Source organism: Ambystoma mexicanum, chromosome 4q, assembly GCF_040938575.1.
Source record: "Ambystoma mexicanum isolate Mex_15411 chromosome 4q, UKY_AmexF1_1, whole genome shotgun sequence".
Lineage (NCBI taxonomy): Eukaryota > Metazoa > Chordata > Amphibia > Caudata > Ambystomatidae > Ambystoma > Ambystoma mexicanum.
In genome coordinates, this window is record NC_090928.1 from 313,524,109 (window position 1) to 313,543,664 (window position 19,556).

At 43.4% G+C, this 19,556-nt stretch overlaps 1 protein-coding gene across 1 annotated transcript in view; it reads left to right on the top strand.

Moving 5' to 3' along the window:
- Positions 1-2,663: 2,663 nt before the first annotated feature.
- LOC138467243 (formin-2-like) overlaps positions 2,664-19,556 on the top strand; it is a 235,273-nt gene continuing 218,380 nt past the window's right edge. Inside the window, exon 1 of the mRNA XM_069607270.1 lies at positions 2,664-3,867. Coding sequence (XP_069463371.1) covers positions 2,664-3,867 — 1,204 coding nt within the window. The remainder of the gene's footprint in view (positions 3,868-19,556) is intronic.

Below are 19,556 nucleotides of genomic sequence, written 5' to 3' on the forward strand. Positions count from 1 at the left end.
GCTTGCAAAGTATTTTTGCCTACTTGCATAGTTGAAAAGATTTTAAGAATGGCCGGTACCATTTGTAGGATACGTTTGAAACTTTTATGTAACATTTACTATGTTTGCAGTTAATGTCAAATACAAGTGTTGCTGTGCATGGCTTGCCTCTGGGTGGTAGCAAACTAAAGTGTGTTTGTGGTGACATGCACCATTTTACAGAAAGTGCATTTAAATTTGCCGTTATCTGTTGCCATGGGTCTAGTGCATTTCTCTTGAGTCAAATGGGTAAAAAAAGTTACTCGACCAGGTCTAGTATTAGGCCCGACTCATCTCATTAATGTCTTACTTCAGTGGTACACAAAACGGCTGTATTGTTGCTAATTTTATATCTAGGGTACAAGTGACTTCTTGTGGCATTACGAAAATTAATGAAATGGGTTTGTTTGCTAGTCGAGAAGATTTTAATTAGCAAGCTCTGTTAATCAATTTTGGAAAACTAATGTATGACTTGCAGTCGGCAAGATATCTCTCCAAATTAAAAACCTGCCTCACCTGACAAAATGGTGACCACCTGCAACCATGTTTTCTCTAGGATATACTTGTTATACATGAGAGCAGCTTGTTAAACATGAGAGCAGCTGACTTGCACAAGGGCCAGGATTGTACTGGTCATAAGGGCAATGCCTGAAGTGCACACCCTACTTGATAGTTTGGTCCTGTTTTTTGGTCAAAGTGGGCCAGCTTGAGTTGGTTCGCTGAGCAGCTAGTATTTTGATAAATCTTACTGAACAAATGCTTTTTAAAATGCACAGTTTATTACACCTTTTTACCAAAATGTTCCCCCTTGGGTACTACTCACAAAAACATAAAACATAAATGCCATTTAGATCTGTGGGCCACATAGTCATTGGCCCCAGAGCCAATTCTATATACCAGTACGTCCCCCCCCAACCATCTGTCAAATATCTATCTTTCTGAGTTCTGTCAGGGAGCAAATCTTGCTCCATCCAGATCTACAAACAATGGCGTGGAGGGTTGTCCAGAGCAATGCCAGTACTTCTCTTTGAATCAAGACCTTTCATACGCCCATCTTTAGTTTTGTTTAATGCACACTTACTGAAGAACATTTATTTGTCAATATTTAATCCTGTAGCATAGCTTGGAAAGTGGCAAAAAGTATGTTGGAACAATTGAAGATTTTCTTTGGGGTGCGGTCATTTGTCTCTCAGGTAGAATACCCACCTAGCCTGTTTCTTGGGTGGCATGGGTGCAAGTCGGTATCTGGATAAGTGGCGTCGCGTGAACTGTTTCTCTGGGGTGGCCATCTCTATCGTCGTGGTTTCTGGGGCAAATGACCATTTGTTGTTTGGTATGTCTCTGTGAACGGTCAAGGGGGTGGGCATGCAAGGTTCTGGAGAGTTCTCTCTTTGGGTAAGAGGCAGACGCTTTAGTTTATCAGTGGAAAGTGGGTGGGCATGTGTCTCTGGGCTTTTTAGCTGGGAGACTCTGTGGGTAAACTGGGATAAGGGGACTCTGTGAATAAGTATACACCGTTCCATTTCTGGCAGGACTGGGTGTGCACCACTGTTTAGGAGTTGGAAGTGGTCGGCGGGTAGATGCCTGTCTCAGTGGGATTGGGGTTGCACAGCTGTCTCGGAGTACTGGAGGAAGGGTGAATGCCACTCTGTATTGAGTAGAGTTGGTATCTACATCTTTTTTGTTGTTGCTGGTGTTCTGTTAAAGGGTTTTAAGTTTGGGATCTGAACAATGCCTAGTCTGGTATAATGAACATAACTGATTGGATGTTACACTTAGACACCCAGAAAAGCTTGTATTAGTGGCACAATTTTCTGGTGCAGAGGGATCTTTGTGGTACCATTAGCACACCATCTGTGTCTGGGATGGAGAGAAAGCGGTGCATCTGGTTTGATGAGGGAAGCTCTTTCTAAGGGGCTATGTGTGCAGCTCTGTCTTTGGAGCAGTCTCTTTTCTGGATGAGGGGTTTGTGCAGATGCTTCTCAAGAGGCAGATAACCATGCTCGGTTTCAGGTGTAACAATCTCTCTTGGTCACAATGTTAGCTCAGTCTCTGTAAATCCTGGGAAGCCCTAGGGATTGACAGTCTACAAGCTTTCAGAGTGACCCTGGTACAGCCCTGGCGTCAGGGGTGTGGATGGGTTTGGAAAACCTTGCGGGCTATGCTAATGTCTGGACCTTTGTGCTAGCCTAGCTTTTGGTTGTAGACCCTGAGCTTCTATCTAGGGCTACAACCAGAAGACCTGGAGCTACAGCCCCCTCAGCCCTCTCCTAGCAATGCCTCTGCCTGGCGTGCATGGTTGGACTTCAATTTTAGGTGTGCTAGATCATTTGGGTGACCCTGGATGCTGCAGGTAGGTTGTTGAGGTCGGAGAGGGGGAGAGAGGCTGGTCTTCTGGGAAATAACTCCATTAGTGGTGAAATACTGCTCTGTAGGTTTAGCAGCCCTGATGGGAAAGTGTTGGGCTTGCATCCTGACACAACTAGCCCATTTTAACTTGTTTTTCGATTTTTGTTTTCTGCAAACGTACATGCAGCTGTTATTCTACTAATGCGTTACTGTTCTTGGATCTTTGCAGATTGAATTCTCCGGTCGCTGGATTGGCAGCCTTCGCTGAGATCAGCTAAGATTGAGGAAACTGAGCCATGCAGTCTGTGCAAAGTGTGGAAAAGCTGCACATTCACATCAAAATAGAAACATGTGCGGGCAACCCCTTCATGCAGCGCCTGCTTTTCCCACAGACTCCAATGAAGCAGCAACCAAATACAGGCAAGACCCCCCAGGGGAACCAACCTGTGAGCATTGTGAAATGCAACATTGAGCGTGTGCCTGGCCGTGCCACAGAGCAGGGCAATGTATCATTATATGCAGCATCAACCCCAGGAGATCATAAAGAAAGGGGAGCACAAGCATCTCTCCCTTTAATGGCACCATTGGATGTTCCAAATGATCTCGATGTTGCTGCCTCCACCCCGGGCAGTGCAAAGGCCGGGCACCGAAAGAGAGGCTGGATGAGCTTCAGTGATGAGGACAACAGCAGCCCTAGCACTGACTCTGAGGCTTGTGCCCAGGACCAAGGCAGAGCTGTTGAGGACTCCATGGAGAACCTGCCCCAGCAGCCTCCTGTTAACCGTCGGTCGACGTTCTCCATGTATAGACTGTCTGAGGACCCCCTAGAAGACAGCTATACATGTAAACAAAGCCAGTGTACCCAACCTGATGGTATGAACGACACCAATACAACCTCACTGCCGGGCTTCACAGGACAGGTGCAGTGCATAGGGTTTGATGGAGCCTCTACCCCTCCCCCTTCAATTGTCCCTCAAGGACATGATTCCCCTAATAGCCAAACGGAGGGCACGGCCCTGCTGGATGAGAGCAAGAGGCCTGCATCACTGACCCCCAGTAGGAATGAAGTACCTGCTACCTCCCAGGTCTTCAAGTACCCCTCTCCCAGCTCTGTGAAGCCGTACCCACCTATAAACCCTTGCTACATTAAGACCACCACCCGTCAGCTCAGCTCTCCCATCTTTTCACCTTGCTCCTCCCCTGTGCAGACCACGCCCTTCCAGCGTACACATCAAGAGGGGTCCAGTTTGTGGCAGGACTTGACCAAACTCGACAAGTGCAGAGCAGACAAGAGGAAGGGGGACAGCTCTGCTAGCAACCACACTACATTGCCTGTAAACTGTGCAGTGGACTTGACTGAGGCACTGACGGTGGGCCACAAGAGGCTAAAGGGAGTATCTGGGGGCCCTATTGAGTGCATTGGCATGGGGACAAAGAGCCTGACCCAGATGAGCAAGAAGCATGGGACACTGAACACGCTCTTTCCGAAAGTGTTCACCGGTGAGTGAGTTTAACACAGTCTTAACTCTGGTCATATATAATAATTTGATGGTGAGATATTATTATTTTTACTGTTATACTTGGTGGCCTGGAAGAGAAGATTGAGAAATGCACCCCCAAAAAGCTCTACCTCTGAGATGAACCACACCAAAAATATGTTTTTGTACACCAGGAAAATATGTAATTGTGGAGGTTTTTAATGATGGCTTAATTCTTCTTAATTGCCATGAATATTTTTGGCTATTTTATAGGCAGACCCCCTCCCCCAGTCTCCTAGTTCTTTTTAACATTTTAAGTTCATTTGTAGGATTTGTAGAAAATTAACCTGTTACTAGAAGCCTCTAGCTTTTCTTTACAGAACAAATGAAATCGCCTCTTACCATTTGCACCAGATAACCCAAAGGACAAAGACCTCTGCAGACTGCATGCATCCTTGTGCCTGCCTCACTCTTCCTCATCCCAGTATCCCAATACGTATCCACTGCATTACCGCCACCTCACTCTTCCTCACACCAGTACCCCATTACCCTGCCTCTCTTACTTGCCGCAGGATCCCATTACCCACATCACTCTTCCTCGTCCCAGTACTCCATTGCCACCACCTCCCTCTTCCTTGTCCCTGTACCCCATTACAGCTGCTGCCTTCTTCATTCCACTACCCAATTATCCAGCCTCGATCTTCCTTATTCCAGTACCCTATTAGTAATATTTTGCATTTCCGCAACCTTCCTTGTCCAGTAGCATTACCCAGCCTCACTTCCTTGTCCCAGTACTCCAGTCCCCCAACTACCTCTTCCCAGTAGCCCATTAGTAATCTGTTGCATTACCCCACCTCACTCTTGCTCGTCCCAGGACCCCAATAGCAATCTTGCATGGCCTCCACACTGTCTGTGTCCTCATCTGCGCGGTCCTTCATGCGTGCCCCCCTCGTATATATAGTCCCATCTCCTTTGCCACATCAGGTGGCAAAGAGGAGAATGGGGCATCGTCAAATGCTGTGCTCTGGGTAAAGAAGCTACCGGTCATAGCCATGGGACATATCCCATAGTGCATAGAACTCCCTATGGGGAAAACTCCCTAATGTTTAACACACTGAGGTTTGCTCATGACGTAAATTATGATAAAATACAACACTTTAGTATTGCAGATGGTGTGAAATATTGCATAATACATCCCTTGAAATTCCATTTTTTTTTGTAGTTGTAGTGACGACAAAGTACCAGTATAACTGAACAAAAACCCTGAACATCTTAACTTCGAGCCACTGCCCATTAGCACATTGATAACATCATTGAAAAGAAAATGTCAGTATGAAAAATGAATGTTCTTTATTTCAAGGCATTAGAGAAGATTTTTACAGTTGGACATGTAGTGTTTGGTACGAAAGAAAAAGTATGTCAAGCCTTTCAAAATGTCCAAGGTCTGGAAATGCTCCAGTTTCCTATACAAGTAGGAAACTTGCATGTTTTCAGACACAAATACATCATGTCCCTCTGTCCTAATTACTTATTGTACCCACAGACATGTACTTATAATTCTAATTCCTCAAAATGGAAATGTACCTGTTGTCTTACCGAAGCATTGCCATTTTACATGGTACATGGCTAGCTCCCCTTTTAAGTTACTACTTCTGTGTAATGCTGCAAAGTTATTGTTACTCTATGTACATCTTTTCATTTAATCACAAAGCTTTGCAAAAGAGTGTGGTGAACTTTTTAACATGTCACTGTTTCTATATAGACTACGTTTTAATATATTCCGAAGGCTAAAGTTTTCTTTTCTGCAAATTGTTTGAGCTTGCAACTTAGTAGACCTGGTTTCAGTAAAAATGTAGTTCTTTAATTACAGGGAGATTCAAATCAATAACTGCACTGGATTTGTCTTGATTAAGATATACTTATCTATTACTATCTGACTCGGGACTGCCCCCAATGGTTCTGACCCGTGACTGTTATACTGTGAAGGCCAAAACGATACTTTAATTTGAAGTATGACGAGGTAAATGTGAAATTAAGACAAAGCACACTTGCGTTACTTCACTTTGTTTGTAGAAGTATTTTCTTTATTCAAACATTGCATCTCTCACTTTTACTTGTAACTTGCGCAACTAATGATATCATCAATGATATCTAAAGTGATGACAGATGTCATCACTAAGCACTCCAACCTATCCACTATCCTAATTTTCCTTTACCTGTCTACTGCCTCAGACACTGGGTAATCACTGATCTCCATAATACGCTTTCTTCTTGGGATTTGCGATCAAGTCCTTGCCTGGATTGAATCCTACCTGGCACCTCGCCAATTCTCGGTCTTCTGGAGCAAGAACACCGCTCAACTGGCTCCTCCGACTGCTGGTGTTCCACAAGGCTTTCTCTTGGGTCTGCTCCTCTTTACACTCTACACCTTGGCTCTTGGGGCACTAATCTCCTTTGGGTTCTCATACCAGATTTTTGTGGATGACAACCAACTCATCTCCTGATCTCTCCACTCAATCAAAATTTACAACTGTCTTACTGACATTAAATATTGGATGGATTTGCACTCTCTGATAAGAGATGCGCTTCTTTCCTGCCAAATACTCTCTTGTCTCTTTGTCCAACAATCTCCTAGGGTAGCTAGAAACCTTAGCATCATCTATGATCCTTCTCACCCCTTCTCTACTTTAATCTCCAAAACTGGAACAGCAGTTCGCCTCAACCTCCTATATATTAAGAGAATCATATACCTCCCTTTCAGCCAAAGTATCTCTTAACCATCCTTGTTTTGTCTAAACTGGACCATTTTGTCAGCATCCTCTTTGGATTCTCCAACTATGCCTTTTGTCCTCTCGACAAGATTATTAACTTCGCTAATAGGACTCTTTGTACTCCCTCACTTCACATCTACTTGCTTGTGCCGTCAACAGGCTGCATGGCTGACCATGCATAGCAGGGCCAGATTTAAATGTCTTCTCCTGGTTCACAAATATATCTATGGTAAGATACCACTGTATCTGTTGTTAAAGGGGTAAAAATCCCAGGGTTAGTAGGAGGGACAGTCCAGGCAATCCCATGCCCAAAATACGGAAGAGTCCAAAGAATTTGACAAAAAACTGTTTTATTAACAACGCATAAAACCGGGACATCATCGAATATTAAGAAAATCTCGGAGGCTTTCTCTCATTCCAGGCTTGACAACAGGTTAAGAACAAAAAATAGGTCACAGCCGTGTGTCATCACAATCATGATTACAAAAACCTAAGCCTAAAATGTGGAGGGATTGGTTAGGGGAATCACCCAAGTATATTTTCCATAGGGGTTAGTATTTTCATTGGCTTCACTCCATCTGATGGCTCCGCCTGAGATCACCTACTAAATTGATACAGGTGAATACATGTCATCTCTACAATATTCTATTGGCCAATGCAACAGTTGTGGGGTAATGTGGATTGAAGATGGGGGATTGGTCAGTATTGGCCTTCTCAGCCTTGTCAATTTTGTAAAGTTATCAGCACATGAGCAACAATAGAGATTGTTGAGAACAGCACCAAGGTGCTACTTTTCCCATGTTGGATACCATAGGCCTCATTAGGACTCCGGCACTAAACCATGGTGCTATTAGCACCATGGTCCATGCCGGAGTCCGACATGGCGGAATGGGGAATTACCACCCCATTCCGAGGTTGGTGGGGCAGTAATTCCCCATGCCGCCATGGCCCTTCCCCATTCCCATTTTTGCCCCATATGGCTCAATGGGAATGGGAATGGGGAAGGCGCTACTTACGGTACCGCAAATTGTGGTACCGTAATTAGCACCAAGATCCCTTTGCGGGTCCCTACTTTAACGGCTGGTAAAACTAGCCGTTAAGTTCGGGTCCCGCAAAGGGACCTCGTAATTAGGCGCTAGGTGTTTAACGGCGCCGCAGCCTTTTACGGCGCCGTTAAACACTTAGCGCCTGGATCATAATGAGGCCCCATCTTTTGTCCTGAAACCTTGATGGGAATGAATGCCTTAGTCTGTCTGTCCCTGAAACTCGAAAATTAGGTGTTCAGTCATAATATCGAGAAAAAAAATGTCAAAAGACAATAATTTCGAAAAATTACTGTCTAAAAAAAAAAAAAGTAAAAAATCGAATTCTTTGTTTTTTTTTATTTATATATTTTTTTGGGGTTTTGTGCGTAAAAAAAAAAGGTACAAAAAAATAATAAAAAAGGGGGAAGAAATTCAATTTTTTTTCGACATAATTTTTTCAAAATTATGACTTTCGACATTTTTGTATTCGATATTATCACTATAAACCAGAAAACTAGCTATTCTTCACTTTCAGGTCAGGCGTGTGGCAACCACGTTTTGGATTATTTTGCTGAGCATTTGCTAGGATTTTAGCCCTTATTAATGCATGTGTCTTTACCCTTCCTGACCGCTACAGACTTCTTTGAGCTACTTTCCCCTCAATATTATGCTTTGGTTAATGAGAATCTGACCATCCAGTCTTATTTGTTCCTTTGCTTAATGTAAGAGAAATGTGTCTCACGTCTGGGTGCTGCTATTGTCTGTTCCCTTGGGTGCCGATCTGTACCTTCCTTGTCCATGGTAAACTTGGCAAATGCTCTGCGACTATTGTTTGGGCTGCTCAGGTGTGAATGTCCTAACTCAGCAAGCCTGGTTCACCAGCAGCTTTAATGTTCCTTGATGTCTCCCATTCACTCAAGCGTGGCTGCTCTATCCATCTTGTTTAAAATGGCCACTTATTCGTGTTGCGTTTCTGTGCTAAGCAAGCTTTGTGTGTTATTGTGCATCTTGTGTGTGTATATATATATATATATATATATATATATATATCATTTTCTAGCCTATTGGATGCAAGCCTATTCATGTCTAAGTGTAGTTTGACCTATTGTTCGTGTATCTTCATGGTGGATGTGTATTTGCTTTGTGTCAAATGCACCTACGTGTGTCAGTTTTCAGCAGTGATTTCATTTGCTTACATCATCTTGGTCACAGCATTTTCATATCATCCATAGCTTGCAGATTCAGCTCTTCTGCGATGCCTCCGGGGTAGGGTTGCATTAGTAACGTCTCTCGCATCTACGGTATGGTGGTGGGGAGAAGTTGGATGCCCTAAGCAATGCAAACCTTCCATTTCTGTAACATTGAGACATGGGAGGGGCGACGCAATGAATGAAACATTAATTTGCCTGTCACCATTCCCCCCCCCTCTGGCTGAGTCCTCCGCCACACTTCTCTGAGCACTCTCACTACTGTGGGGTACTTTGGGGATCCATATCTTCATCACCCCGCTGAGGTCAGCTGTGTTCTTTATATGTTTGTCCATGCTCAAGGTCATATAGCAGCACTCCCCGTCTGGTTTGCAGAACACCAGACATCCTGCGTGATTACGAGCGTCTCGGGGATAGAAGAATTCTGTACCTGGAGGAACAATAGGGCTTTGTTTCAGGTGTAACAGAAGTAGATTATACAGAAAAAGAAGGTCAGGCGCGCACTCTGGTTCCAAGTCATTTAATCCTGATGTAAGTAATAACAGGGTTGAATCCCAACACAGTTCAAAAAATAATAACAGGGCTGAATCCCAGATGCAAATAGTCCCAACAATGTTAAAAAATTACCAGGGTTAAATCCCAACTGCTACAGTTCCAAAGCACAATAGTTGGTTCTACTCCTCCAAGTACTTTCAAGTCTCAAACGCTCATCAGGGAGGCTGTGTTAGCTGTGTTCCTTTTCAGGTGTTGCTAATTACTTTTTTTCAATTTCAGTCTCAAAGGATTCTGGTTATTGTAGTGATGGCACAAGTGTTTCATTCAGGAGACCAGGAACCAACTCCCCTCCAAACACAAATCTTACCCACAATTGGGGGAAGTGGAAAACCATGAATATGGCTCTCCAAAGTGGGGGCATAATAGCCCCGGTGCTGCTGCCTCTGGAGCCCGGGTCTCCTGTAACATTAAGTAGAAAAAGGTCAGGCGCAAAGGTGCACGTTCATTGCATTGTCTGTGAGCCAAAAGCCTATACTTAGCAAAATTTAAAAAGAGTAATCACATTTTTTCGTGATACTTTCCCATCAATCCCCAAACACGGAATTCCAACAAGAAAAACTGTATTACTATTGCTAAAAAAATCCTCTAAAAAACAAATTGGTTTTCGGGTTTACTAATAAAGCAAAAATCGGTACTTTACTTTTCTTAAGCATACTGTAACTACAAAGAAGAGAATACCATAGATAAATATTGGAGAAGTAACATTTAGTAGTAATTTTTTTGTCAAAAGTGTGTTTACTTCTTATTCTGCAAGTAAAAGGTTCTTGGGGGTAAACGTTTGCATGTGCAGACCGTTTGCTTATGTAAAAAAGGGCAATGTGCATTTACTAATTCTCAGAGTTGCTGTCGGCTCCTTGGCCTAGATTGTCTGCACTCCTCTTTCTTCTTCAGCTGAAAATTCTGGGACATGGGGCTGGGGGGCTCTCGCCTTTGTAGGGTTTGACTTTGCCAATCTGAAGCCACATGTGTCTGCCTAATGACATCAGTTGGAGTAATGTCCTCAACGATGAAGGGGCCTTCAAACCTAGGCTTGTGCCAGGATCTAGTAAAGTTCCTCAAGAGGAACTTATCACCAGGGTATAAGGGAGAGGGTTTGAGAAGGTTCTGCAGAGTTACTTGAGCGTCGTCTTCATACTTCTTCCACCTCCCCTTCCATTCTCGAAACTGTTGGAATATAAAAGAAACAATAGCCATCATCGACGCCAGATACTCATTTCAGATCCCCCGGCACTATGGGCATCATTTAGCGCTCTAGTAGGAGGAGCAAGAGGTATACACATACAGCGTCCCATCACCAGCTCAGGAGGAGTCAGGTGATGGTTGAGCTGGGCTGGTTCCATAGTGCACAGACGGCTAAGGGTAGGCAGTAGAGCCACCCTTTTTTTTTTTTTTTTTTGGGTCGCCTTTAATTTGGCTATTCTCTCTTTGAGCAAGCCATTGAGGCACTCCCAAATCCCATTCACTAAGGAGTATTAAATGGAGGAAAACATATGCTTAATGCTCAGTAGGATTGCACTGTGCTCGTGAATTAATTGTTTAAAGTTTGGGCATATTGTCAGACCGAAGAACTTCGCACTCTTGCTATCGTGGGAATACCTCTCGTACGAGAAATCTTGTGGCACATGTTGAATCGGGGTGTGTACAAGGACCGGCTTTGAGCCACCGTGATATAGGGCAAACAACTACCAGCATATATCTGTAGGCTTTAGAATTTTAGATCATGTCTACATAATCAATGTGCAACTGCTGGAAGAGTCCGGTGGGGCGGGCTATTGCTCTCCTCACTACTTGCAGCATGTGCCCTGCCGTGTACTTCTGGAATACAACGCAATTCACAACAAATATTGGGGGTGAATCAATCTTCCGCTATCTGGGCTGCAATACTATCTTGTGTGGTGTGAGCAGGATAATGAAGCTGTTCTAATGCTATTTTGAGTAATGCAAGGGGCATTATGAGTTTACCAGTGCTGTCCTGTTGTCAAATTTGCATTGGTGGGGGATACGGAGTACCCCCTCCTTTTCCATAGCTTCTGGTGACGCGCGTCCCTGCAGTTCAATTCTCTGCGTGTGGGCAATTAATTGAAACCTTTCATTATATTCTGTGCTTGTGTGTACTTATTAGGTGGTGTGTCAAATTCAAATATTTCAGGGAAATATGTTGCTTTTTTGGCCCAAGTGTCGGCAGCGTCATTGCCACGGGAGATTACCTCCTATCCTCTAGTGTAGGCTGTGCACTTCACCACGGAAATGGCCGATGGGAGTTGTAGTGCATCTATGAGCCTGTCCAATTGGGGCACATGTTACACTGATGTGCGGTCAGCACGTAGGAAGCCCCACCTCTTCCAACCTAACAGTCCTGCGTGTACTGTTGACATAACATTGGTGGAGTCAGAATACACTGTGATTTGTTCATCCTTATGTGCTTCTACACCTACAATAAGCGCTACTAATTCTGCGGTCTGCTCTGAAAAATGTGAGTGCAATCTCCCACTTGACACTACTTCAAAGTTGCCATTCTGTTTCAGTTTTATTACTGCGACCCCAGTGTGCCTTTGCCCTGAAATCTGGTCAATTGATGAAGAACAGTCAATGAAGAACACTCCCCCCCCCCCCCCCTAGATCCTTCCTCTGAGAGCATTATCTCTGACATGAGGTATATAATCATAATGATCAGAGTATTTGGTGCAGTCATGCACTTCATCTCCTTCCTCGACTGGCTCTGCTATGTATGTTGCTGTGTTCACTATTCTGCATCTCACTATTTTAATTGCTGGATTCGAAATGATCACTTTGTGCCTGATGCTCTGTGTTGTCAGTGTGCTTTTGGGTTACTCAAGAATGGTGAACAGGGCATGCTCCACATAGTGTATCTGCTGACCATCATGATACGGTCTGACTTTTCAATTGCAAAGACTGCTGCAGCAAACAATTGTTTGCAGTGATAATGGCCTCTCATCAATGGATTTAAGAGCCCACTGTAATATGCTACTGATTTGTGCCCCAAGATTGTCTTCTGTGTAAGAATTGCTGCCATTACCACTCCATTTGAGTGTAAGAATAAATAGAATTCCTTGCTGTTGTCTGGAACACCTAAAACAGGTTCTGCGCAAATTGCTTTCTTCAAGTCATTGAATGCGTCTATCATTTTGCCTGTCCAGGCTATATTACAGTGCTCCCTCTGAGCCTCTTTAAGTCCCTTTTTTAAAAGGGGCCGGACATATGTGCTGTAATGAAAGACTGATGCCCTACAGTATTTGCAAAGACCCAAGAATTGTTGCATTTCTCTTACTGTCTTTGGCTAAGGGGTTTTCATGATCGCTTCTGCTCTTTCAGGGGTCACTTTCCTGCCCTCTGGGGATATCCACTGTCTATATAGATATAGGACCACCTCCTGACAATATTGTACTTTTGCCTCGTCTTCCTTGTATCCTTTGTCTGTCAGAAATGTCTTCAACTGTATTGATCTTTCCTGCACTGCTCTTCTGTCTCACTACAGACCATGAAGTCATCTGCATACTGAATTACCGTGCTTTCAAGGTGCACATTTCCTAAGTCCATCAGAAGGACCTTGTTGAATATTGAAGTGGACGCTCGGTACCCCTTAGGTAACCTTGTATATTTCTATATGAAAATGAGGTCAAATCTTGTGACTCTTCATGAAGAGGGATTTGAAAAGTATACATTCATTAAATCGATCACCGTGAAATGTTTAGCCTTGGGTGGGATGTTGCATAATATTGTGGCTGAGTTTGGAACAAATGGAAATTCTGCCTCCCCTATATTATTTAGGGGGCATAAATACTAACTAAATCTTCACAACCCCACCCAGTCACTTTTTTTCCCTGGGTGCACAACCGTGTTACACTGGGACTTTGTCCTCTGTTGTACTAATATGCAAATTTACACTGAAATCCCCTTGTCTGCTTCTTCAGAAATTAAATATTGCTTCACATTTGGCAAGATTGCGAATGGCTTCAGTTTGATCGCAACTGCTCCTACTCCCTTCAATAGGCCAATGTCCTAGAGACTGCTGGACCATAGTGCACTTGGCACCTGTGCGAATTATCTTGGAGAAATTATGTTTTTTTTTTATCAATGCCATTCTCTGTGGGGCTTCCCTATTCTCGATTTTCACCCAGTAGGTGATACTTATAGAAACACTACCTCATCATCTGATTCAACATCTCAAAAAAACTTTTCGCCTATCAAGTCTGTCAGTCTGTGTCCCTTGTCTAAGGCGATCACTGCCGAACATGCTTTCCCTTCGTCATCCGTCCCGTGAATAATCACTCGCTCTTCCCTCACAATAACTGTTTACAATGCTAGTGGGAACACATGTGCTTCCTCCTCATCTATGGGAACCGCTGGCCTAAGTAAGAAATCTGAGTGTAATCACAATATCTTGCCCTGTATTTTTTATATATATATATATCAAATATGGCTTCCTGTATCCCAGGAAGCCATGCTAGTAGCCGATTCGCCCCATATTGAAATACTTCAGGTTCCATGGGCACGCCCCTTTGTGCTGTCTGTCCGCAAAATGCCAATACGAACTCTCATGCATTCATGTAATGAATACCTAGAGTGGAGCACACTATCCCCTGGTCAGTAAATGAGATGGTTATGTTGAGTTTACTCTTGTCCCTTCCCATTATGTTAACTTGTATCTGGCGGGAATATAAGAGTGGCATGGTGAGGTCATGTTCTCTGATAGTAATGAGCAGATCATCGATAAATGGAACAAAGGTTGTAGCCCAGAAAAGCCTTGTGCGTTCATGGTAAGGCCCCCATCCATAGTGACATTGTATAGCATGCCACCACAACATGACACACAAACTGGATATATAAAAGCCCAGCTGTTGATATAGATATGGGAAATGGGGCTAGAGCATCCAGGTGGACCTCCTTGATAATGTATATCAGTCTGCATACACTTGTGTATGCAGTCTGTCTAAAGAGTGCACGTATGGGTGGGCAGTCCACCTCGGGGGTTTGGGTATGCACATCTGTTGCAGTATTCATTGACCGATTCTCCCCATGTGTGCCAATACCAAAAGTACAGTAGGCCATGTCTATACATCCCAGCTACCAGGTTGTCATGAATGCTGGATTGATAGCATGTTGAAATGTGCTTCATCTATCGGTGAACATTAATAGAATGCCACATATTTTGTTTTTCTGTTCCTATGCTCTGAACCTGCCCATGCCATGATTTATTGCATGAGATGGTCAATTACCTTGGCAATGGAAGGAGGGTGGCAGCAATGGTCAAAGGAGCAAAATGGTGTCATCACTTGTTTGTAACATTCAGATGAGTGCCACTTTTGTCCATGATGGTAGCTGCTTCCCTAGCGCACAGTAGCCCCATGTTCAAGGCACTCCTCTGCAGACACTTGTCACTGCTATAGGCCCATACTCCCCACTGATTAATTTGTACTGCCTTTATGCAACCTGTAAAATACCTTTTGAGCTTATGGCCCTTTGGAACGTGCATGTACAATGGATGGGATTACAACAGAATAATTCTGAGTCCAAATAACCGCACAAACTCAAGAAGATGGCAAGTTACTGTTTTATTAACTATCATCTAAAACAGGGAGGTTACAACGAAACATCAACGGACGCACGCTCAGTCTCTCCATGATCTCGACAAAAAGTAAAATTCTTATACTTAATATGCGTCAGAGTGTCATCATACTACAATAGTAAAAAACCTGGTTAAGGATTGGTTAAGGGAAACCTCTAGATATACACTTATATAGGAGCTAGGATTGTTATTGGCTGTCCTTTATCAGGCGGATAACGTATGCCTACCTCTTAAAACATGTCACTTTAGAATGATTAGGTACACAGTTTCTCATTGTTTTACAGGCTAGAAGGTCCTTAGTTATACGTACTAATACAATTGGTTGGCACGCTTGTGCCATGTCTGGAACATTCAGTTAATTTAGCAGCACGTAAGCCCAGACCCAGGTGCAGGGAGATGGGACATAACGGGTTACCTCACCACCGAATAAGCCCAGCATCTCATCACCCATGCCTTTCTGCCATCAAATTGTCTTTGTACTTGGCCTTGTAGAGTATTCTCATCTTTGAAAATGCTCAGGCGTGAGGGCACTTGCTATCATGTCTGGAACACCAAGTTCAAGCTCTATTTCCATCCTCGGCTCACATGACAGCAGACCACGATCTCGTCCGTTTTGCAGCTTTGAAATGCTTTAAATGAATTAAAACTTGGCATCCTTTGTGTTCTTTCTTGAATCTTAACATGAGAAGATTCATCCTCGCACACTCATTCTTCTTCAGAGTAAATATCTGACCTCGATTTCTACGATCTTGACTTCAGGCCAGGCAGCCTCGCCATGCAGCTCCTTGAGCCTGCTACTCAGCTGCGCCCCACTTTTTCCATTCCCCCTTCATGGTTTCTGGCTTATTTAATAAATGATACCAATTTCCAGTTTCTGTGCAATGGCAGCTTTGCCTGCGTTCTATTTACTACTCGTAGCTAGCATCTATGATGACTTGATCTACCTTGCGTTTCTGCGTCTATACATTTATTGACCTTTTTGTTTTCTTCAGCACTTTAATGTGTAATCTTTTTTTTTCTTTTCCACGTTGATTAGGTTACTCAATTCTTTACTTCATTTGTCTTCTAGGATCCATACATTGTTTAGCCAGTATCTCGTGAGATCGTGCACACTTTCTTATAACGTCACCAGTTAATTTGCTTAGTTCCTTCTCGTATGCCTTGAGGGAGTTCTTCCTGCAGGTTGTCGCCACTTCGGGGGTATATTCGATAGGGTGGTCTCAATGGGTATCTCCTTCCAAAGACACGCTGCGGTATTAGTACGATAGCTGCTTTCGGGCAAGGCACAGTCTCATGTCTCCAATACAGGGGAGGTAAGGGGGTGGGGAATCTCCTGCAGAGGTATACAGCTATTCCTCTGCATTCCCCCTCTGGTTGAGTCCTCCACCACCTCCTCAATTCTTTCTGCTTCCTTGCATCTTCTCTTGAAAAAGTGTTTCTTAGGCACCCATATCTCAGGGTGCCCGCTGTTTTAATGTGTTCATCCACACTCCAAGTCATGTAATTGCATGGTCCATTTGGGGTACAGTAGACCCAACGTCCGACAAAATTCTTATGATCCTTTAGATACCAGAATTTAGTTTGTTCAGGTGCCACAATACTAGCATTTATGTAGTCTCTGATGGCATCAGTCAGCAGCTTGTCTTCTGGTCCGTCTTTTGCATCTATCATGATCTTCATTCCCACTGCTTTCTTTGCCGTCTACGTACATTGTCCAATTATTATTCCGATCCTACAGAATCCAAATATGATTATCACCAATATTGCTCCAGGGAACTTAAATAGTTTGGCCATCCAATAAGGAATCCATAAGAACAGGAGTGCAAGCCAACTGTCATCTCCAATGGCCTCTGTCTCATCCACCATTTTTATGTGTGGATCTGCCAACATTGATATGGCCTCAGGCAAGGTCCCATTCTCGTCGTCATGAGATTGAGTGAATGTTCAACATGAAGGCCCGATCTTGGCGCAAACACCTCCTTCCCTTGCGGTAATCATGTTGAAGACATATCTATTCTGGAGGGTAATCAGTCTTATGGCCCTCAGCTCTTCTCTTATAACGTTCAATCCTTTTATAGTGGCATTGATTGTTTGCAGCAGCCCCCATTTGGTGATCTATAGCCATTTGGCATTCACTGCTGTTTGGATTCCAGGCATGAACATGGATGTAAACATCACTGCAGTTCTGCTGAACAGTTTGTGTTAGTCAGGAATGTCTTCATACGCCATTAGTGATTTTTGTGAGAAATAAATCGATCTCTTCATCCGCCGAAGTTCTACTGACCTTTTCTTTCTCAGGTGATTGAAGAATTTCCAAAAGGTGGACAATCTTCAGGTCACTCCATAGAATCGTCAATACTGGAACATGGATATATACCAAGTAGAACACTCCTCCCCAAGTCCTGGGTAGCTTCATATATGCTCTCGATCCGCAAGCCCAATATCGATCCATTAGGACAGACGCCCCTCTCCTCATTCCTGGAACATCAATGGTGTTTTTGCACTCCTTATGTCCAACATAATGTATTCCTTTGCTTTGAAAGCACATTGTCGCATTAACCAATGGGACTACAGACACCCCGGGCCTGCTTCATCTTCGACCCATGTCAGCAGTTTGGTGTACTTGGCCCAAGACTTCAGACACTCGTCATTTACTTTCTGTAGTCCTTACACTGCTTCCTTCCTCAGCGGTTGAGCTGCACAGGACATCATTCCATCTTCCCATCCTTTGTTGGTACTCACTCGTCCATAGATTAGATCAGTTGTGAATGTTCTCAGCATCCAGGCATTCCAGTCTTTTCTGTCATGTCAGAACAGTTCATTCTTTAATTTCTTCAACAATCACCTCGTCATGTCCTGCAGCAGGATACACGAGCATCCTGTCTGTCCATCCAGGCTCTTTCTCCATTTGTCTTGTCTTGATATAATAATCCTCGTACGGAAACTGTCTTGATCTCCATCGCAAGGTTTCCCAGCTCCCTTGAAACTGTCTTCTAGTTGTGCATGCTGCTAGATGACTGAGGCACTTTGCATCATGTGCTGACATTTCTTTTGAAATTAAGGTTTTTACTGTATTCATGGCATGGGGGATGAGAGAGCAGACATAGCAATTCTCATCAGATACTCTCTCGCACACTATTCATGTGCTCATACCACATATTATTCCCCAGGTGAACTGCATTATCAAGATAGGTATCTATACTCTGGTTATCTTCTTCTGCATCCCTCTTGTGACCTCGAAATGTAAGATACGGAAAGGTAAAGAGAATACACGTGTGTGCGTGTATATGTATATATATATATATATATATATATATATATATATATATATATATATATATAATTAGACCTAGAAGTCTGGAGAAACATTTGGTGTGATACCAGTACTTGTTGAACTTTCTATAATCACATTATCCTCTTCATGAATCATTTTTAATACAAGACTTCAATTTTGCATTCGTAGTTGCACAATCTGCTCAATAATCTCGATTGAGTCTTCGTATCACAGGACCATTTTTAGGGTCATGTAGAAAGGTGTTAATATTAACATCTCTTCTAACAAGAGAAGGGTAGGACTGAAGTACAAACACAAAAATAGCAACTACAAGCCAATGTGTGTCACTGTCAATGGGTATCCTATATTTATCATTGAAACAGATATTCTCCTAAAAATGAATCTGGGTATTCGTCTCTTTCATTTTCTAATCGGGAACTGATGTTTAGGCATAGTATTAATGCACTTTTTACTTCTTCAAATAATTTCTAAAAAGTATGTTTTCAACCTCTGGAGTTCTCTGCAAGGCTGTGTACTTCCTGCTACAAGTTTGAGTGTCCAATGAATTCCAGTCCAAAAGAAATGTGTGCTAACCACGCGCTATTTTATTGTCCTTCTTCTTGGTCATTGATTGAGTCTGCACATGTGGAAATTCTTCTTGTCTTGCTTCTTGGGCAATGGGCCCTGGAGGGAGGGACTTTCACATCTCCTAAATGCGACCAGGCTCTTCTTCCCGATAGCTTAACTGCAGAAGGGGAGACTTCCACAACACAAAAGGGAACATTAACCATTAATCACATTGCGCGTGTGTCCTAAAACCTTTTTTTAATGCAACTAAGCAAAATCAATTATTGCATCAGCCAACACGTTTTTCGAGCTCAGCTCTTCTTCTAGGGCTTGTGATCCCTTGTATACTGGATCCCCAGCTAAAATTCCAAATCTGGTGCATTCACCCATCACATATATATATCTCCTCACAATTGCAGCACAAAGAATCACTGAACAAAGCCTTTCGGCAACTGAATCTAAACATGTAAGTTCTTATCTGCTCCATGGATAACCCTACTAATCCAGGTAGCCATGTCAATAAAATGCTCACCCCATGATCTGCAAGGAGCGGACCAACCCTACTGCAGTCTTTACCGATCCTGTTGCCTCCCAGGCTCTTTGCAATGCACTTGCCTCTCACTTTATCTCAAAAACCCAGGACATCCTGTCCAGCCTCTCCACCCCCACCCCTCATCTCCCCTCTCCATCTGTGCTTGCCGACCCTCCTTTAGCCACCCCCCGC